We start from the raw sequence: 22,913 nt of genomic DNA on the forward strand, positions 1-22,913 counted from the left end.
TGCCTCAGAGTCTCTCCTGCAGACAGGTAGGGTTGGATGTAGGGGGGGGTAGATGTAGGGGGGCGGGGGGGTCTCTTGGCAGAGCCTCAGACCGGGGTGTCATGTGACAGGTCCCTCTTGCCGCCGTGTGATCTGTGTGTCGCTGCGCGTGGCGCCCTCCTCAGGGCCTGTCACCTAAAGACAATGGACCCTGTATTGGCCTCCAGTCCTTGGGGCGCCGTGCCATGGCCGGGGGCCCCCCAGCATCTGAAGCCTCCCTCGTGCGCTGATGGGACGTCAGGGCTGCAGGCGTGAAGAGCATTTACAAGCACCAAGCTGCTGCTCGCCCGGTTTTAATAGAAGACTGAAGCCAGGAGGAAGAACCAGTCAGGAGGATTCCAGAGGGGGGGGGGGGGGTTGCAGGGGGGCGACTGGCACCCACTTTAGCCTTGACAGCGGAAATAAATCATCTCAATTATGGGATGGCTCGGGTAAATAGGGACGGGTCACCCTTATCACGCCGGAGTTCAAGGTGTTTTTCCAGATCATCCCAGCCAGCCGGGGGAGGGACCGCCGACCCGGGACGGGACCTTCAGATGCCCCGGAACAGTTGGTGGAGTCGGGCGGAGCCGAGACCTGAGACGAGAGCCGCGGGGGCGACTGAACCCTGATTCTGGGACAGTGGTGGACGACCACTGAGGACAAAACAGAAGCTGAAGAATTTCCAACGTCTTTTCAAAAAAAAAAAAAAAAAAAATTCTACACTTTACTTTGATCTAAACTGCTTTTTCTTCTTAACAAGGAAACAAATCTCATCAAAATGATCTGTTATCAGTTCGACTTCTACCTTCTTTTGGCGGGAACTGTGCACCTCAGCTGCACCTGATCCTCAATCAACGCAGCTGCTCTTAATCTTTTGTTCAGATGCAAACAAACGTCGCCATTTTCTCCTGCTCAGGTCATGTTAACACTTCAGTTTAAATAAAGCTCTTTACGATGTGTAAAAATGTTACTCAGGAAATCAAAATGGTAATTTAATGTTGTCAATTGTAGCAGTTTTAATGCCACAAGATTGTTGGTAGAATCTGTTTAAATCATATTTTCTGGTCCTTGAATGCATCAGTAGCGTCCTGATGTGGTTTTTGTTCATTTGTTTTCATTTGAAGTCCGTAAATTTAATTATAAATGTATTTAAAGTATATATCATGAATTCGCAACTGGTGGTACATGACTAGGCGTGTAAAAACAATATCAATACAGATATATATTGCAAAAAAATGTTTCCACTATACTGTATCAATATTTGACAGCACCCTTTTTTTAATTAAAAGCATATTCTTTATTTTTTCACATCGATGACTGAGGATGAGAGGATACAGTCGACTCCAGCAGCTTTTAAAGCTGCTGTGGTCTGTAAATACTGCAACACCAGAGTCAAGTACTCGACAATACTACAAATATATCCTTGTTACTACAGTATCGCAATATATTGTATCGTGATACGTATTGTATAACCAAAATACCTTCCAATACACAATCCTTGTCGTTTGCCAAAAGTGGGTCACAATCCTATTCGTGGGCAGAAAAAAAAAATCCTTTATTGTATTAAAAACTCATCAACTTGTTCATGTTTATTATATATTTAATAAATTAATTGATATTTGTTTCTCACATGATTAACCATTTAAGTGTTATATTGGCAACTAAAGTAAACGCCTTAACGCACGTGAAAAATAATACATGATTTATTTTTTTCAATATTTAAATCTTTACAGTCGTTTTTCTGAACATCTTATGGAGAAGAAACTTCATCCAGCAATTCATCAAATAATCATGAACAAGTCAAAAACTTTTTTTCCCCTTTTCTAAAAAAAAAAAAAACCCCAAAAAAGCCTCCTGAACAACAGAAAGTTTTTGAAAGAATTTATAGTTTGGTTTCTTATTTCGTCACCAGACACGTCTGCTGCTGCTGGAACACCATTGTGTGCATTTGCATGAGAGTGCACACAGGAGTCACACGTGTGTGTGTGTGTGTGTGTGTGTGTGTGTGTGTGTGTGTGGCCCTCTTAACTTCCACAGTCGACACAAAAACAACACGACCCGCGCGCCAGACCGCTAACTCGCACTTTAATTCTTTGTTTTCTGTCTTTTCTCTCACCATCTGACTGTTTTTCTTTTAGCCCCCCCCCAACACCACCCTCCATCCCCCCTTCAAACCCCCCTTTATTCTCCAGGACGGGGGGAAATTGGTGTAATGAATTTAGGGCGCTCATGCTTGCTGAGGCGAGCCTCCCTCGGCTGCTCGTAGCCATTAATCTTCCGCACTCTGTCAGAGCAAAATGTGGCCACAATAGTCAAAGGGGGAGCTCAAATTGACTACCAATTACTCGGCTGTGAATAAAGGATGTGGGGTGTGGGGGGGTGTGGAGGAAGGAGGGATGGGGGGGCAATATGGTTCAGCAGGAACGTTTATTCGAACCCTGCGAGGAGCGTGCGGTGATTTCTGCGAGCTCGTGCGTGGAGGTTCCCGTTCGACTCATTTATCTCCGGGCTGAGGCGTCCACGTCACCGCAGGTGTTTCTCAGGTCACTTAGTCGAGTCTGAGAGTCGCAGCTTTTCTCGCCGAGACAAAGGAACGCTGAAGGGCGATAAACGAGAGGAAAACACGAGGCTCGCGTCTTCTAGTCGTCGTCGTCCTCCATTGTTGTTGTGGACTCGAGCGTGTTCGTACCAAAGTGTGTGGGAGACAAACGCAAAAACAGTTTTGGGAAAGTCAGTTTGAATTGGTAATTAGTTACAGTTACTTCTTTAAACAAGTAACTTAAGTTACTCAAACAAACTAGTTACTTTTTTCGTACTGTTCACAGGCCAGAGTAAGGTTTTATGCTATGATTAAACCATTTAGAAAAAGGGTAAGAACAATAATACAATAAATCAGGGGTGTGTCGATCGTCATTTTTATGGCCGATGCCGAATTTTTGGTAGAATCTAAAAAAAATACCTATTTTTTCAAAATTATTTTCATTTTTTTTTACATACATATGAAAAACAAGATTTAATGACAAATAAAAAGGATTTAAATGCGATGAGGCTCCAGGAGCCACTTTTATAAAATACTTTTATTTGCCACAGATGGTTTTATTCACAGTGAATATATGAAGCAGTAACTACTTCCTGTTCAATCAACACTCTTCTACTTCCTGTTCAATCAATAATCTTCTACTTCCTGTTCAATCAATACTCTTCTACTTCCTGTTCAATCAACAATATTCTACTTCCTGTTCAATCAACACTCTTCTACTTCCTGTTCAATCAACACTTTTCTACTTCCTGTTCAATCAACACTCTTCTACTTCCTGTTCAACCAACAATCTTCTACTTCCTGTTCAATCAACACTCTTCTACTTCCTGTTCAATCAACACTCTTCTACTTCCTGTTCAATCAACACTCTTCTACTTCCTGTTCAATCAACACTCTTCTACTTCCTGTTCAGTCAACACTCAGATATTTCTTGTTCAATCAACACTCTTCTACTTCCTGTTCAATTGATCAATCCAATTTTATTTAAAGCGCATAACATAAAAAGTGAGAAAAAGAAAAACTGATCCTCATTAACTTAACTGAGACTAAACATTATTTTTATTTCGTCCAACATCCGTCTACTTCCTGTTATACAAGTACAACAGCCAGAGAAACGTTTTATATTGTGTTTAATCAATTCAGAAAAAAAGGATAAAAAAAAAAATTAATAAACAAATACAATTAATAAGGGCTTCCCTGAACGTCATTTTTGTAGCTTATACAAATTTACGTTTTTCTTTTTTGTCTAAACAAGCCTGTAATGATTTTGCCTATTTGTTTACCCTCTATGAACTCAAAGTAACTTTTTTATTACTATTCATTAAATAAACTTGTTCAAAAAATACAATAAAACTGAACACTATGAAAAAGACGACAACCTATAAAAGAAAATAAATAAAATAATGTAGTTATAAACGCGTTACAGTTACGGTTACGGTAAGAAATTTGTTACGGAAAACATGCTAGCTAAAAAACATGTTATTGTTATGCATTACTTAATAGCGCAATACTCCAAACACAGGTTCTTAGTACTACTTTTAAAACCTTAAACACAGAAAATAGGTTTTACTCTGACTTAAGGGGGGGCACATACATTCACCATAAGTGCCGCACCCCAGGTGAGCTTGTGACAGGTGAACTGACCAGAAGAAGAGTGACGCTACAGAGGCTAACAAAATGTTGTTTGGTGTGGGAAGGTTTCGCTTCACACCTCTGGACGCGCTTCAGCCGGTAACGACCACGAAGCGTCTCCGCCAACCTCCCAGCGCTCGTCCAGGTTTCCGTCTGATTGCGGCCCCGAGTGGTTGTGATTACTGGAGCGCCGTGTTTATTGTCTCGCCCAGCGGCACATGACGAGGATTAATAAGTTCCCTGATGGGATCCGAGTCTTAATTCTACGATCGCCGTTCGCCCAGAAAAACTCCCTCTTAATAAGTCCATTACACGGAAAGCGCGGAGCCAAGACTGAAGTTGGACGAGGAATCAAAGGGAGGGATGAAGTTGGACTTCTGGGATTAGAGGAGTTCGCTGTGAAGTTCTGCACGGTTTGTAATTCCAAGGAAAACTTTCACAGCTACAATAATAGACTCTGGATCTTTCTGTGGGACCCGGTGTGTGTGCGTGGAATTCTGTCGAGTCAGAAATGTTCGGAATGCTTCAGACTCTCCGGAGAGACGTGTCTTTATCTGTCAGAGGGAATCCTTTTTGAGATTTAAACGTTCACGGAACAATAAAAAAACGTAATCGGCCATTTTTTGATTCATTTTAATTTGTGTTACACAGCAGAGATCCTGCACTCGTCACACTGAGCAGGTTTAATTTTTAATTTTAATTTTTACTACATACCAAACATGTATAACGACAACAAAAACAATCTGAAACTTGGAAGTTTCATAAAAATCCATATTATTTTTTTAAATGTTTTTATTTTCCACTGAGCATTTAATTGACAGTGAATATTATAGGCCTGAGCTACTTCCGTGCGTCTACTTCCTGTTCAATCAATTGATTCTCATGAACTTCCTGTATATTTATTTATTTAATTTTCTTCCTCTTTGTCCAACACTCGTCTACTTCCTGTTATACCAGCTCTACTTCCATTTCCAATTAGCAAAAAATAATAAATCTACTTCCCCATCGACCAAAACTCATCTACTTCCTGTAAGACCAGCCCTACTTCCTTGCTCTATTTTATTTTTTAAAACTTTTTAAACATCCACTTCCTCTTCGTCCAACACTCGTCTACTTCCTGTTATACCAGCTCTACTTCCATTACCAATTACAAAAAAATAATTTCTCTACTTCCTCTTTGTCCAACACTCAGTCTTTATTCCTCTTCATCAGACATCAGTCAACTTTCTGTTAGACCAGCTCTTTTTCCTATTTCGATTCATTAAATCATCAACTTCCTCATAGTCCAACACTCATCTACTTCCTGTATGACCAGTCGTACTTCAACTTTCGATTGAAAAAAAATTAAAATACCAACTTCCTCTTCAACTGACATCAGTTAATCAGAAATCAATCCAGCTTTATTTCCTTTTTCGACTAATAAAATCCTCAACTTCCTACTCGTCCAACTCTCGTTTACTTCCTGTTAGATGAGCTTTACTTCCATTTCCAAATACAAAGAGAAAGAAAAATCATCAACTTCCTCTTTGTCCGACACTTTGCTAATTCCTGTTATACCAGCTCTACCTTTACTTTCCAATTATAAAGATAAAAATCATCAACTTCATATCCGTCCAACAGATGTTTACTTCCTGTTATACAAAATGTACTTCCATTTCAAAGTACAAAAAAACAATCATCTACTTCTTCTTTGTCCAACTCTTATCTACTTCCTGTTATACCAGCTCTACCTCTACTTTCCAATTACAAAAAATAATAATCGTCAACTTCCTATTCGTCCAACTCTCGTTTACTTCCCGTCATAAGAGCTGTACTTCCATTTCCAAGTACAAAAAAAATCAACTTCCTATTTGTCCGACTCTTGTCTACTTCCTGTTATACCAGCTCTACCTTTTCTTTCCAATTACAAAAATATAATGAATCTACTTCCTATTCGTCTAACTCTCGTTTACTTCCTTTTAAACGAGCTGTACTTCCATTTCAAAGTACAAAAAAATAAATCATCTACTTCCTCTTAGTCCAACACTTGTCTACTTCCTATTATACCAGCTCCATTTCCTTTTTCGAACAATTAAATCATCTACTTCTTCTTTGTCCAACTCTTATCTACTTCCTGTTATACCAGCTCTACCTTTACTTTCCAATTACAAAAAATAATCATCAACTTCCTATTCGTCTAATTCGCGTTTACTTCCTGTTAAAGTACAAAAAAATTAATCATCTACTTCCTCTTAGTCCAACACTTTGCTACTTTCTGTTAGACCAGCTCTGCATCCTTTTACGATTAAAAAAAAGAATCTTCCTCTCCATCCAACACTTCCTATCTACTTCCTATTATACCAGCTCCATTTCCTTTTTTCGAACAATTAAATCATCAACTTCCTCTTTGTCCACCACTTATCTACTTACTTCGACCCGCTCTACTTCCTGTTGGAACCCATCAATCACATCAATGGTCCAAACTCTTCCAACATCTTAAGGGGAATATTGTTGTTGCGTCAGTTCCTGAACAACTTGGCCGAGTCTCCGGCAGTAAAATGGCCTCCAGAGTCCCAGCGTGTCGGGTCGAGGGCAGATGGACGACGTTGTTCTGGGCGGGATGGAAGAGGCGTGAAGGCGGCCAACTGCTCGGGGTCACATGGGGGTTGAGTTCTTCGGGTGAAACGAGGAAGAGTCTACACACACACACACACACACACACACACACACACACACACACACACACACACACACACACACACACACACACACACACACACACACACACACACACACACACACACACACACACACACACACACACACAGTCGCAACACAAACATTATTAACAAAACTAACGAGTGACAAAGTGCTTTCATCCTCTCGGTGCTCTGGCTCGTGGGCACAGTGACGTCACCGACAGAAGTTAAGTGATCTTGTGAATCCATTTTGGAAACGTTCTGAATTAAAAAGTGCAACTTCCTTTCTTCAGACTCTCCCCAGAGCTTCCAAAGCTGCTCTGCATCAAGAATGATGGCTTTTTTTTTACCCAAGTTTAAAGTCAGGATCTTACTTTAGACGTTGGATTTGTCGACTATTAAAACGTGAGAATCCACACATCTTTGGTCAGTTCAGCTCTTAGATCATGAATGTATTCATTTATTTCAGTATTTCTTATCTTTATAGAGGAAACTTCACTTTATTGTTTTATAATATTGAGTTATTTACCGTAGGAGCCGTGTTGCCAGGCTAGTGGTCCTCCATGACAAGCTGGTCCTCATAAAGAACCCAACAATAAGTGATCCATAAACCCTAATGAGGTCAAAATCTAAGACCTGACCCAGATGTGGATCACCGAGATCCAAACCTAGAACCAGGTTATGGGAGAGGCGTCCGCAGGAAAGCATGTGGTTCGCCTTCTATTCTAACCTTCTACACACCGGGTCTGTCTTGGCAGAGTCTGGAACAACAACTGGGGGTCTCTCTGCCATGGGTCGACCACCCTTGACAGGGACCATGAAGGCCGGATGCAGTTGAGATGGGGCACCAGAGACCATTCCTCCACTGGCCAATCAGGGGGCAAAAGACATCAGAGAACCCTCCAGATGGGCAGTGCTAGCCTCATCATCAGAGATCGCAGAACTGGTACAGTAAACTGGTCTAGTGGTCTCCAGTGGGTTCTTGGAGCTCATGGACGTACTCATACAATTATTATGTAGAAGAACAGTACCTACCCTACCTACACTACCCAGTATTACTTTAATAGTCAATACTACAAAGCCTTGCGGTTTAGCAGCGCCTCGTGGGGTAATACTACAGACCCTAGCAGTGCAGCTTCGGTTCAAGGTCAGTAAGTACAACCAGAACCAGAAAAGGCTTATACGGCGCAGTCAATTTTTGAGAAAAGCTGAGTATTTTTAAAAAATATGGTACAATGTAGGTAAGCAAATAATTCACTGGGTGATTCCAGACAGCTGTGGTTCGGTCTTTGTGGAGGTCCAGTATCCCTGTGCCCACTCCGTGGTGGTGCCACTATAAATGGGTCTGGGGTTGACTGACCTCCTTCTACACTAAACAGTACCTTCCCTCCTTGATTCGACTCGACTCCTTTTGCGTTTCCACCGGCCCGGCTACCCACATGCCCGGGGCTGGGTCAGTCATACCCTATCACTGCAAAACTCAAAGGCAATGTTGCACTTGCACCAGACAGGAAAAGGTTTGGACCTCTTTCACGGACCACAAAGCAACTTTTTGCCATGAAATACCATACTCCTTCTCACGGTGGATTACGGTTAATTGGCGACACCTTTTCTAGTGCAGGCTTGGCTTGTTTGGAACCCCAGCACTGCAGGTACTAAACATAGTCGCTGATGGAAACACAAACCAGGTAGAGTCAGGTCCAGTATGGCTAAGACGAGCCGGTGGAAAGGGGGCATGAACGGCAGTTCAGAGGAACCAGTCGTACACATTTTGAGAGCCTGCCGTGCTGCATTCTGGGAGTGAAGAGTGGTGTTGGTAGTGGGTTTTGGGGGTGGGGGGGGTTTGGTTGTCGGGGTCTCGGTGCTGTGTCACACTGACAGAAGGAGAGTGAGACATCAATCTTTCACTAATTCCTTCAAGTGTGAAAGGGTCCTTGTGGTGTCAAGATGCTCCTCGCCAGGTCTATTGAGCGAGGGGAGGACAGACTTGTCTTTCCTCTGTGCCCCCCCCCCCCGCCCAGCCCACCCTCGCGAGGGCCTCATACACCTCCCTGCCGGGCCTGCACCAGATGGCAGCAGCATTAACCCAACAAAAGAGATCTAATTAGAGGGACAATAGCGAGAGAGGAGGCCGGCGCTCCGATGATGGGCGGCACACGGAGGAGAGAGTCGGGCGGTCGCCTGAGACCGACTCCATATCACACACACACTCACACACACTCACACACACTCACACACGCACGCCCCCCCTGGCAGTAATAAAGGGGGCTATGACTTTATTACCCCTCATTAACACAAATTAGCCCACTTGAGCCCACTGACTGGCGATGACAAATTGAATTAAGTGTTTGGAAACAAGTCGATCCTGCCGCTGACCAGGCGGTGACCAGATTGCCTTTATTGGTGTGTGTGTGTGTGTGTGTGTGTGTGTGTGTGTGACAGAGAAAGTGAGGTCGTATATTTAACTAAAACAGTTGTTATTCAGAGGGAGGCGGAGGCTGCAGGCTGCGAGTTAAATTCCTGCACTGCTTCCTGGACGAGTTAAGTCGGAGAAGTTAAAGACGCAGAAACACAACAGATGTTCCGACTTTTATTTAGAGTCACCGTTTTATTCGCACGACCCGGCTGTGCAGGAGAGCAAGTCAGAGGTTCTGAAAACATAAATGGATTTGAAGGGAGATGATTAACAAGTTTATAGATTTGAACCGTAAACCATAACAAACATTTATTTATGTAATATGAAAAAAAAGCATTTATATTTGCACGACTACATGTTATTTATAATAATTTTGCACAAACATATTGTTTGTGAATACAAATGTATTCTGCTTTAATTTAAATAAACAACGTCATCTGAATGAGGAAGAAAATGTTACTAAATAAGTCCAGTATATTGTGTAAGGTATTCTAAACAGCTAATAACAAAATAAATATTATATATATATATATATATATATATATATATATATATATATAGACAGTTAAAAGACATCTGAACAAGTATCTAATGATAATGTGAAGGAAATGTATATGTTAAAATGTAACTATTTTATAAGAAATGGTGATGAAAAAAAAGGTTATTTAAGACTAAACATTTTTGCCTGATGTTCATTATAAGAAAAGCATTACAAACATGTTCACGTCTTCAAAAAAACCCAACATAAACGGGTTTAGACTAGGCCACCAAGTGGAGATCAGAGGTATTACATCACTCATCGACAATCAAATGCTCGATAATGTATCGATGTTGCTTCATGTGTCGAACAATTACGTTCTGAGTTCTGTATATACTATAATTTGTCTTTATACTTATTTAATATATATATATATATATATATATATATATATTTAGTCATATGAGGGAATAAACAGTACAAAACCATTTGATAATTGTGTGAATTTACGTGGAAAACAAAGTAAAATGTATCAAAGAATCAAAATCAAACTTTTTTTTTATCAATAATTAACAAAATTCTAATCTTTTGTCTGATTGTTTAAAGGTTAAGTTGATTCACAGCATAATGGGAAAAAAAAAGAAAAAAAATACCAAATCTGTTACATGTAAAGTTTATCTGAAACATTTTTTGAATATTTTTTTTCAAGTTCGTTGTTTACACAGAATATTTACGATCAATGCAAGAGTATATTTTCATTTAAGTAATAATAGTCTATTCGTACCATCAGCTGACCCTCATTTGACCTTTGACATCGTAACAAACGCTCCTCTCGACAGAAGCCTGCCTGATGTCGCCATCTGCTGGCGGTAGAGAACGTTACACCAGGAATGATCTGTGCGTGACGTCAGCGCAGGTCGTGGACCGAAGACTGAAGATGTTGATTCTGTAGTTAATGATCGACAAGTGAGGAGAATTATTCTTTATTTTATTCATGTCATTTTCTCCCTTTGAGTGGCGGGTGGAGATCTAAAGTGTGGAAACAATCTAATTCTTAGGAAAATATTGTCACAACATGATCTGGAGCTTGTAATCCATGCGTTTGTGTCTTCTCGCCTGGACTATTGCAACAGCTTATTTTCATGTCTTAACAAGAAGGAGCTGTCTCGTCTGCAGTTGATTCAGAACTCTGCAGTGAGAATTCTGGCCCGCTCTAGTAGAAGAACTCACATTTCTCCGATCTTTAAAACTCTTCACTGGCTGCCAGTTTCTTTCAGGATCAACTTTAAAATTCTGGTTCTTACTTTCAGATCTATTCATGGTCAGACTCCTCCTTACATCACTGATCTGATCCAGCCTTACACCCCAGCTCGGGCTCTGAGGTCTGTGGATCAGAATCTACTGATGGTTCCACGAACACGGTTCAGGACCAGAGGAGAGAAATCCTTTCAGGCTGTTGCTCCTAAGCTTTGGAACGATCTTCTCTCCCTCTGTGTTTGATGATCTACTGACTCCTTCAAGAAACATATTAAGACATTTTTATTTGTTCAGGCTTTTCCTTGATTTTCTGGAACTCCTGTTGTGTTATCAGTTTTATCTTGATCTTTAAAGTATATACTTTATTGAATATTGTTTTGATTGTTTAAGCGCTTTGTGACCCTGGTCTGGAAAAGCACTATACAAATAAAAATTACTTACTTAAAAAGTACTTACTAATAAAGAGAGAATTCGTTTTTTCTAATGTTGTTTTTTAAGCATTTTTAAATCAATTATTTTTATATTAAAATAATTTATAGATAATTGTAAAAAAACCCCGAATATTTTCGAAATAAATTATATATTTTTTTACAGAAAGGGTTTGATTTTCTAATTCCAATTATTTATATACAGTATATAAATGTATAATTAGAAACAGACTGATAGATAGATGAATAGATAGATAGATAGATAGATAGATAGATAGATAGATAGATAGATAGATAGATAGATAGATAGATAGATAGATAGATAGATAGATAGATAGATAGATAGATAGATAGATAGATAGATAGATAGATAGATGGATAGATAATTATTAAAATGCCAGTTCAATTTCAATTCAGTGTATGATTTCTATCAACTCAACCAGTCTGCGAGCAGAGCTGCAGTGTTTCACTTCACCACGGAGGGGCGCTGCTCCACCAGTTTCCGGTGCTGAAGCGTCTGCTCCTGCCTGTGGCGTCATAAACATGTCACTATGTCAGCTCTCAGAGTCACTCTTCTGAAGACATTTGATTTAATTTGGTGCCACTAACATATTAACTAGTAACTAAATCGAGTTTTATAACCGAACGTATCGAAATGGTCAACTATTACCAGCCATAATACAACGTTAAAGAAATAAAGTCAAACTCTTGTTGAATCTTTCATCTTCCAATCGCTTTAAAATTGTTATATATATATATATTGTTTAATTTATATTTACTAATATTATGTCGTTGTTGTTTTTTTTAAATATATTTTCGATTAATTACTTAATTAATATTAAGTATATATTTCATTCTAACTTGAGTTTTTTCGTGTCTTTTTATTTTATTTGAAATCATGCTATAGAACTCAATGTGTTGGTTGGATGGATTGACAGAAATCATTTTGAATTAATCTTATATCATTTTTCCGTCTGATGAAGTTATATTTACAAAATAAATAGAATTGTAATGAAAGCATTTTCATCATATTCAAATTGTCCTTTCAAAATAAACGAATTGAAACTTATTTCAAAGAATTATGCCCTAAAATGATGATAAAAGTCAGGTTATATTAATAGCATCATGAGCACCATACTCTGGATGGAGACAAGTCGACTCTTGCACTCAAGGCTACATTAAAAAAGATGACTTTTTAAATGAAGCCATTTATCTCGTCAAGAATCTGCTGCGATCTGGTCTTCCACTAACCCGACTGACCTTTACGCTCGGATGCTGTCCGTGTTGCTAGGTGACCGCCTGCTTACTCTGGGATGTTCATTGTATGGAAATGATGGAGCAACAAACGTGTCTCTTCACTGCTTCTGTTGGCTCTCTGGCGCCATCTAGTCCGGAATCATTTTCAAAAAAGACTCGAATTTCTCTTTCGCACAAACACAGAGACACACACAGGCACAGCTGTTACCATGGCAACCATAGCACCTGTTGTCAACATCCTCGGTGAGGAAGCGACAGTGTTTTTGTAATACTACTCCCCGCCAGAGGAGGCGCCCTCAGGAACCTTTGTACGTGTACTCCCGAATGTGTCCTGGACAGTCTCTGTTGCTAGGCAACACACGCATTGTGCGCTGAAAGCAGTCAATTGACCATGAACTGAGGGAGGAAACACGAGTTCAGTTGTGTTTTAAACCATGTTGTCATTATGAGCAGTTTATCTGAAGTGTGTCATCATTTTACAGTTTCCTTGTTTTTTTTTAACTATTGATTTCATTATCAATTTACATCCTTGAATTATATATTTATGTTTAAAACTATAGATTATTTTAACATTTGACAACCTCACAACTGCATATTCATTTTTAAAATGTAAATATTTAAATTATAATGACCTCATAAAAAATATTAACTATTTTTATCTTTTTGATTTATCGGAACATTTGTAATTTAAGATATTAGTGTTTTTTTACGCCTTTATTAATACATTTGTATTGCATTCTCTCCTCCTCTCCTTATCTCCTTCTCTCCTTATCTCTTCCTCTCCTTCTTTCCTCGTCTCCTTCTCTCCTCCTCTCCTCCTCTCATTCTGTCCTCCTCTCCTTCTTTCCTCCTCTCCTTATCTCCTTGTCTCCTCCTCTCCTTCTTTCCTCGTCTCCTTTTCTCCTCCTCTCCTTATCTCCTTCTCTCCTCCTCTCCTTCTTTCCTCATTTCCTTCTTTCCTCCTCTCCTTATCTCCTTGTCTCCTTCTCTCCTTGTCTCCTTCTCTCCTCCTCTCCTTCTTTCCTCGTCTCCTTCTCTATTCGTCTCCTTCTCTCCTCCTCTCCTTATCTCCTCCTCTCCTTCCCTCCTCCTCTCCTTCTTTCCTCGTCTCCTTCTCTCCTCCTCTCCTTCTTTCATCCTCTCATTCTCTCCTCCTCTCCTTCTTTCCTCGTCTCCTTCTCTCCTCGTCTCCTTCTCTCCTCCTCTCCTCCTCTCCTCTCCTTCTCTCCTCCTCTCCTCCTCTCCTTATCTCCTCCTCTCCTACCCTCCTCCTCTCCTTCTTTCCTCGTCTCCTCCTCTCCTTCTCTCCTCCTCTCCTTCTTGCCTCGTCTTCTCCTCGTCTCCTCCTCTCCTCCTCTCCTCCTCTCCTCCTCTCCTTCTCTCCTCCTCTTGTTAGAAACGACGTCAGTCAAGAACGAACTAAACTCATAAGTGGAGACACTAACTCGATTACCAATGTAGTCGTTGCGCAGAGAGTCTTCGCTGGTCATCTGAGATCAATCGTCCATTTTTAATGTCAGAGAAGGAGGGACAGATGAGGAGGAGGCAAGGAAGCGAGGTGTAGGAGGCAAGGAAGCGAGGTGGAGGAGGCAAGGAAGCGAGGTGGAGGAGGCAGAGGTCGTCCTAGTTGACCTGGTTGTGGTCAGTGAACGCCTCATCAGGTGTGAATGTGATTAAAAGTTGTTGTTTTTTCGCTCTGTCTGTTCGTGAGGTATCAATAAAGTTGTATCTAAAGACGAGCTTCAGTATCCAGGCAGCGCTCCAGAGGCTTGTTCGGCTCCAACTGTTTCCTGGACGTCCTCCACCTCCTGCTCTCGTTTCCCACACTGAAAACACTTCCAGCTGCTGCTGCTGGACGCTCGTCCACAGATGGAGGCCGGAGGGAAGCAGCTACTGGAGCAACACATTCCTGTGTGGGAAGAAGATCCTGACACAGAGGAACAACTGTGAGTCCTGCAGACACAACTGTGCCTAGGGGCAGAAGATCAGAAGATCCTCTGGAAGTCCATCATGATAAACACGACACTGTGACACTGATGACAGAAAATATTTTTGAATAATCATTTTTAATTTAAGCCTTGTGTTATCTCAGGGTCAAGATGACCCGAGAACAAATGTGTTTGTTGTATCCCATGTGTTGTCTCTGGGTTAAGATGAACGACCTCCACCACTGAATATGTATTAATGGAAGCTCACCTTGACCCAGAAGTAAGACAAGGGATACCACAAACACATTTCTCGGGCGTTCGGGTCAACACAAGAGTTAAAAACAAACAAAAACAAGTTTTATTTGACATCATGAGTGTGTATTTGTGTATCCGTTGTCCCTAACCACCAAAGTACTTTCAAATGTATTTTTTATCCTTTAAAAATATTTTAAAAAAGTATCAGAGAAAGATTTTTTACAAAACAACAGATATTTTTTTGTGTGGTGTTTTTTATTCAGAATAACATAGAATGAAGGAAATACATGTAAATAAAAGAGATCAATAAAACAAGACTGGTACGTTATCTTATATAATGGAAATATTATAAAATAAAACCAATAATTACATTTTATTTAAAAGTAAAATTCAATAATTAAATTAACTTTTTTAAATGTTAACTATTTGTTTTACATTGTATTATTAGATTTACTTGTATATTATTTTCCTGTGATTAGGAATTATTACATAGTTTAGCTAAAATCTCTTTATTTTACGGAAAAAAAAAATCAAATGCGTTCACAACATTTATTAGTGTTTGATTTAATAAAGCTTTTGTTATTCTTTTATAAACTGTTAATAATGATGATTTTTTTATATTTTCACTCTCACTGTCTTACTTTATAAACATTTGTAACTTAACATTGAACTTCTATAAATATTGGTAGTAGATTTAAGCTGTAAATATATACTTTTTCTTTTTTTCTTTTATGAATTAAGACAATAATTATAACCTGTTGTTTTGCATGTTTATAAAAAGAAACTCACATTAGTGACTCGTCTATATTTCATTGTTGGTCTATCATGACTTTATAAACATTAATAGACATTAGTTACTGTAACACTCGGTGCGCACACAAAGAAACAACAACACAACTCATCTGATAAGATTTTATTTCTCTAGTGAATTCATATCATCGTTATTCTGCACAGCAGCATACAGGAAATTGTGATAAAATATAAATAACAAAGTTATAACAACAGTGTTTCTTTATTCTGTCAAACAAACAAAAAAATGCGGCGACTCGTCATTCAATTCTCCTCGTGACTCATTTCCACTCGTCTCGCATCGACAACTAAAACTTTGTAAAATATTTGAGTATACGTATTTACAACACAACCACCAGGTGGCGATCTTTCAACTTTTCCCGGAAACACCATATTCCGTCCTGTTTATCCGACAAAAAACGACAACGACGTCATACAAAGATCAAAATACTATCAAAAACCTTGTTATATAAATGGCAGCTCTATCAAGATCACTGCGGTCCACGTTTGTAACGCGAGTACAAAAAAAACGGGGTTGAGGTAGCGCCCTCTGAAGTCACTTGTTGAAATAAAACATCTGCGTACGTTACAAACATTTACAGCAACTCTCGTTATCGCTTGCTTTGGTAAACAAAAGTGTGTGCGGTTCCTACGAGTGATGCGTCGTACATTCACAACGTCGGCTACGGTCGCGCAGACGCCAGTACCGAGATTTTTTTTAGCACAGTTTGGATTTCCAGAAAAAATAAAGAAGATAGATAATGAAGCTAGCTAGCAGGAGTTAGCTAGCAGGAGCTAGCTAGCGGAAAGCGAAAAAAAACAAAACACTTTGTAACGTTGCTACACAAAGTGTTATCCCGACTCCTTAGCCTAGCTAGCTAGCATACGGTGAGCAAGTATTGAAGTCGTAAAACCATCATCGCTAAGGCAACGTAACAGTGACAATTTCATTGTAAACGGTTAAGGATTACGTTTACATCCGAACTTTTCGCAAGAGATCGGTTAATAGCCACTAATGCTAACTAGGCAAGCGCTATTAAATCTTCACGGTGTGCCCTGATGATGACCACGCCCACTTTTACAGTCATTTCACTGGTTTAGTTTCACTAGTTGATTAAATACTTAATATTGTTGAAGTGTGGAATTTTCTATACATTTAAACGTCACCGTTTAGAACAGAATTGCGCCTTGATCTTGATCACCTGTAGGGGGCGACATTTAGATTTCTCATCAACTTGAAGGTACATTTTTAAGGGCCAGAGGGTTTAAGAGTCTTTGAATCCAAACCAGACCAGGTGTAAAGTGGGCAACAATCTATAACCACCAGCAGTTTTTTTGCGTCTAACTCTGGATATTCTGAACATTCATCTGCTGTTGAAGCCTCGAGTGACATCGAAAATCAACAAAAAAAAACGGGGTATCCAGTGTTGCCATATTTGGGAATGTAAACAGTTCTCTCCCACCGTGACGTTCTCTGCAGCGGTTTGGCAGAGCAACAATTGATTTTAATGTTCCCGCAGGGAAAACAGACCCCCCCCCCAACCCACCCCCTTCAAAAAAACAAAACAAGGGCCACATTGTCCGTTTCTTTCTCCTCCTGCTGGAAGATCAAGTTTAAAAACGCGTTCGTGACATTCTTCAGCTTCTTAATGGCAAACTTAACTTTGGTCTCCTAAAAAAAAAAAAACAAGACTTTACTTTACAAAAATACTCGGTAAGAAATACGACATTCAGTGTTTTACAAGCCAAAAATACTCGCTGTTATTTATATTCTTTTGGCTACAAACTAAAATAAAAATCTATGCGGTAAATCAACTATAAAAATAGATCTCAGCGGGAGAAAGAACTCAACGTTGTTTTATGAACTGGAAATTTTGTTCAGTGCAATTCGGTTCCGACTCCCCGAGTCCGCTCAGAATATCTTCATCCTCTTGCCCCCCACGGCGCGCCCCCCCTTCAGGGGCCGTTGGGGCGGCTGGTCCTTGGACAGGGGGCAGTACTTTATCGTGTGGGCATTGTCTCCGTTGGCACTGCACAGGGGGCAGGTGTACGCCCTCAGGATCGGACACACGACCCTCCCGTCCGGGGTCTTCAGGACGTGGGAGCCGTACACCTCCTCCGGGGCCCCGTTGTTCCGACAGAAGACGCAGATCTTGGGCTCCTGTTTGGTCCTGGACGCGGCGGGTTTGCGCATCTTCCGCTCCACGCCGAACAGGTCGAACCCGGAGAAGCTCCCGCTGAAGCCCACCTCTCTCTCGGGCATCTGGTTCTGGAAGGGGCTCAGTATCGAGAAGCGCTCCTTCAGGTCCAGGAGGGTGGTGGTGGTGGGCGGGGGGCTCCCGCTGGGGCAGCAGCACTCCAGGTGCTCCGCGATCGCGCACGGGCACGCGGGGGAGTCGTCCAGACCCAGGGTCGCCTTCAGGGACTCGGTGATGGAGTTGGGGTTCTGGGGCATGCTGAGCTTGTTGTTCTTCGTCACCAGCGTCGTCAGACCCAGATAGTCGTTCCAGAAATTGAAGGTGTAGTCGTAGGGACCGTAGCTGTGGTTGAGAAAATCCATGTTCTGGTTCTGGAAGGGGGGGCGGTAATCCTTCAGGAGTCCAGGTCCGGGCTCATGCACAGGTTCAGGTTTTTTTTGTTTTTGTTCCTGGTCTCCAGTGGTGCTGGTACTTGTGCGCCTCCTGCTCCGGGTCCCTGGTTATAAGGAGCGCGAGGGCGGGGCGGGACCCGAACCCACAGCAAGTTCTGCGATCACAACACACACGCCCACTTCTCCAGAGAACATCCACGAGTCTCCTCCTGCAGACCCTCCATCCTTCTGACGAGTGTTTACAAGCAGCGTCGTGAACCCCTTTGTTTTTCCTGCAGCAGGGAGCCGTGACGTCATCCATTATCGCGCGTGTTAAAGGTCTCATTTGAAAGAAGCGTCTTTTGTGATGAACGCGTTTTCCTCCGACAGGGGGCGGCAGAGAGACTCCACGAGGCACCAGAACAAAGCCTGCAGTGATGATGATGATGTTCTCTCCGCTGAAGATGAAAGTCTCGGTCGTGATGTTTTTGTTTTTGTTCCAAGAGTGCCGTCGTGAGCGAGAACACACGGGGTTTGTTGTTGTTTATCTCCCGCCGAGACTGTTTGTGTTCTGGCAATTAACGCGCCGCTGAGAGGTCACGTGACGACGCTCCTCACACCAGGGTCACGTTCACACAGCAGGAACGAAGATCTTGTTTCTACCTGAGATCAAACCACTGTAAACAAGCAGCGATGGTGTCAGACTCACTAGGGGGCGTGATTGATGTGTGGAGGATGACAATGGATAAAAAAAACACTTGGAAAAACAGATTCAGATTATGGAAATGAGTTCAATTTCCGCCTCCAAAATGTAAAATGAATAGTTTTGAATCATAGTATTATAATATTATTATATTATCAGGTAACAATAGTTGTAAATTAGGCTTTTCTTATAGACGACTACTCAACTAGACTTTCTTTTTTCTTTTATTGTCATTGCACAGAAAACACAGCAGTGAAACTGGTCGTTGCTTGGCAACCCTTAAAAAACACAGCAGATTAAATGTATATATAAAAGTATAAATATAAATTATATATATACTGTATATATATATATATAAGTAAAAAAAATAGTGAAATATAGTATAAATAGAATAAATAAATAACCTTTTAAATATTGCATCGAATTAATGCATATAAAAGTAGAAATATTAATACGTTAAAAATAAAAATAGTGCAATATGGTATAAAAAGAATAAATACATAATATTTTAAATATTGAATAGCTCAAGTAGTATTTAATTCAACGGTCTAATGGCCAGAAGAAAGAAGCTGTTTCTAAATCTTTCAAATAATTACTATAAAATATTATAATTAAATTATTTATTATTTGAAGTAATCTGTGAATTATCCATCCATCCATCCATCCATCCATCCATCCATCCATCCATCCATCCATCCATCCATCCATCCATCTATCTCAGGGATGGGCAATTAAAATTCTTCAAGGGCCACATTCAATTCTGTGAATGTTGTTAAGGGCCGTCAAGCAAAAAGAAAGACGAAAAAATCACTAAAAATTCAAACTACATTTGTAAATGCATTAGAACCATTTATACATGATCATACTTTGACATTACGAGGGCCGCATAAATACTGTCATAGGGCCGCATGTGTTAAAAAGTTAAAGTAGTTATTTCAGGGAGGAGGCCCCGGGACATACCCAGGAAATAGAGATGATTTCTTCCATCTGACCTCCTTTGAGGAGATTGAAGTCTGGACTTCTTCACCGTAACTGCTGCCCTCTCGACCTGAGGATGAGACGTGGACGATGGAAGAATGCCAAACGTTCTCCTCGACCCTCTGGACCCCCGTGGTCGCACTCAAAGACCGAAGTGGGGCCGGAGCCGCGGCGAGTGCTCTGAGTGCTTCCGACTCTCGAAAAACTAAAGATAACATCAAAGCGAGTCCGGCGTCCCCACGAAGCCTCTGCCAGCGCTTGTGTGTGAAGTGACAGAAAGTTTCTACAGAAGTATTTTGATGTTTTACTACTTGTTTCTCTACTTCTGTTGTTTCTCCACTTCTGCGCGTTCAGCGAGTTCCAGTATCGACTGTTTCATTCCAGCCCAACATGAGTTTTATGATGAAGCATTAATATTGTATGGAATCACTGGTTCTTTCCTGCTGCAGTGCAGATGAAATATTCATGGAGCACATTATACTTAACTTTGTTGTGAGTAACAGGGATTAATAATATCCTCCATTAACTGTCTATAGATTCATATCCTCCATTAACTGTCTATAGATTCATATCCTCCATTAACTGTCTATACATTAATATCCTCCATTAACTGTCTATAGATTCATATCCTTCATTAACTGTCTACAGATTCATATCCTTCATTAACTGTCTATACATTAATATCCTCCATTAACTGTCTATAGATTCATATCCTCCATTAACTGTCTATAGATTCATATCCTCCATTAACTGTCTATAGATTCATATCCTCCATTAACTGTCTATACATTCATATCCTCCATTAACTGTCTATAGATTCATATCCTCCATTAACTGTCTATAGAGTCATATCTTCCATTAACTGTCTATACATTAATATCCTCCATTAACTGTCTATAGATTCATATCCTCCATTAACTGTCTATAGATGAATATCCTCCATTAACTGTCTATACATTAATATCCTCCATTAACTGTCTATAGATTCATATCCTCCATTAACTGTCTATAGTTTCATATCCTCCATTAACTGTCTATAGATTAATATCCTTCATTAACTGTCTATACATTAATATCCTCCATTAACTGTCTATAGATTCATATCCTCCATTAACTGTCTATAGATTCATATCCTCCATTAACTGTCTATACATTAATATCCTCCATTAACTGTCACAAACTCGGACACTGGACGAGGAGGTGATTGTCAGCGAAGAAGTGGTCGCGACAGAAAACTGGCTTCATGACCGAGCAGACCTGGACAAAGTGCACGCTCGGCCTTTTTAACGATTATATGATAAAATGTGAACCAACTACTTTTATTTTGCACACTGTGGGCAGCATCTGGTGTGAGGTTTGGAACAATATTGTTAACCAATATCGAAAAGATAAAGATGCATTTTATACATTTTTATCGGCTTTATCTGTAACACTGCATAAACTGTTTCCTAAATCTCTAAACTTAAGAAAATGGAGTCAAAACACGATTCCAGAAATCAAATGAGTTTTTGGTATCCCTTGTTTCATCTCTGGGTCAAGGTGTCCAGAAGCCCAGAAAACAAATGTGTTTGTGGTATCCATTGTTTTATCTCTGGGTCAAGGTGACCCAAAGCCCTGAAAACAAATGGGATTGTAGTATGCCTTGTTTCATCTCTGGGTCAAGGTGACCCGAAGCCCAGAAAACAAATGTGTTTGTGGTATCCATTGTTTCATCTCTGGGTCAATGTGACCCGAAGCCAAGACAACAAATGTGTTTGTTGTATCCAATGTTTTCATCTCTGGGTCAAGGTGACCCGAAGCCCAGAAAACACATTTGTTTTTGGTATCCCTTGTTTTATCTCTGAGTCAAGGTGACCCGAAGCCCTAAAACAAATGTGTTTGTGGTATCCTTTGTTTTAGCTCTGGGTCAAGGTGACCCGAAGCCCAGAAAACAAATGTGTTCGTGGTATCCATTGTTTTATAGCTGGGTCAAGGTGACCCGAAGCCCAGAAAGCAAATGTTTTTGTGGTATCCCTTGTTTGATCTCTGGGTCAAGGTGACTCGAAGCCCAGAAAACAAATGTGTTTGTGGTATCCCTTGGGTTATCTCCGGGTCAAGTTGAACAACCCCTCTGGCTTCCATAAATACATATTCAGTGGTGAAGGTCGTTTAGTTTGACCCTGAGACAACACAAGGGTTAACAAAGACATCAGTTAAAAAGAGTTCAACATTTCAAAGGTTAAATATTAAATGAACTCTTCTGCTGGCTCTGATATACTTCCATACTAACCTTCTTCTAGAGTTGCTAGTTAGATTCTCAACTTCAAAGCCGCCGTAACCCGAGCACCGTACAAAACTACGCCAAAGACCCACAAAGACACACACACAACTCTCACAGCGACTCTTTCTACTCGGTCCAACTTTTGTTTTAATCGACTTTCACGGACGCTCAAAGTATTTCGCGGTTGTGTGTTTCTGCAGAGCCGCGACTGTAATGAAGACGAATCGTCCGGAGTTGTGCGTTTGCTGCAGAGACTTCCTCGCGTTCGTGTTCTCGGCGAGACCTGCTCCTGGTTATGCAAATGAAAGAGGAAAAAAAAAACATTCGGGAAATTTAATCAGCGCACAAATTTGATTTCACCAGAAAGAAGCTGTCGTTGTGGGGGGAAGTTTATTTTTTATTTTTCATAGGGTCTAAAATTATGCCCCGTATTTGTTCTGGCAGCAGCCGCTCGGACTCTTCTTTGTTCCTCCTGAACAAAAACACATTTCCATATCGGCGCTGCACGTCCGCTCGCTCTCGTCCGTGATTGTCTTTTGTTCCGACGGAATAAAAACAGCGGCTCGGTAATTGCGGCGGAGAACCGTGTTGTCCCGGCGCCGAAGATAACCGATTGATTGGTTCCTCAACAACAGAAGGTTGTTGTTCATGAACGCATCATCGCTGACGGACGGAGCATGTGGTCGCCATGTTTGAAACGTGGACGGATGGGATGAAAACATTAT

At 40.7% G+C, this 22,913-nt stretch overlaps 1 protein-coding gene across 1 annotated transcript; it reads right to left on the minus strand.

The window, feature by feature from the left end:
* Positions 1 to 15,787: 15,787 nt before the first annotated feature.
* Positions 15,788 to 18,376, minus strand: nanos1 (nanos homolog 1). The gene has a single exon (XM_087799468.1). The coding sequence runs from the start codon at positions 18,236 to 18,238 to the stop codon at positions 17,591 to 17,593; it is 648 nt and encodes a 215-aa protein (XP_087655594.1). The 5' UTR covers positions 18,239 to 18,376; the 3' UTR covers positions 15,788 to 17,590.
* Positions 18,377 to 22,913: the final 4,537 nt, after the last annotated feature.

Source organism: Callionymus lyra, chromosome 9, assembly GCF_982586985.1.
Source record: "Callionymus lyra chromosome 9, fCalLyr1.hap1.1, whole genome shotgun sequence".
Classification (NCBI taxonomy): Eukaryota; Metazoa; Chordata; class Actinopteri; order Syngnathiformes; family Callionymidae; genus Callionymus; species Callionymus lyra.

Coding starts and splice junctions, on each gene's coding strand:
- nanos1 (XM_087799468.1), bottom strand. CDS start 18,238: ATGGATTTTCTCAACCACAGCTACGGTCCCTACGACTACACCTTCAAT.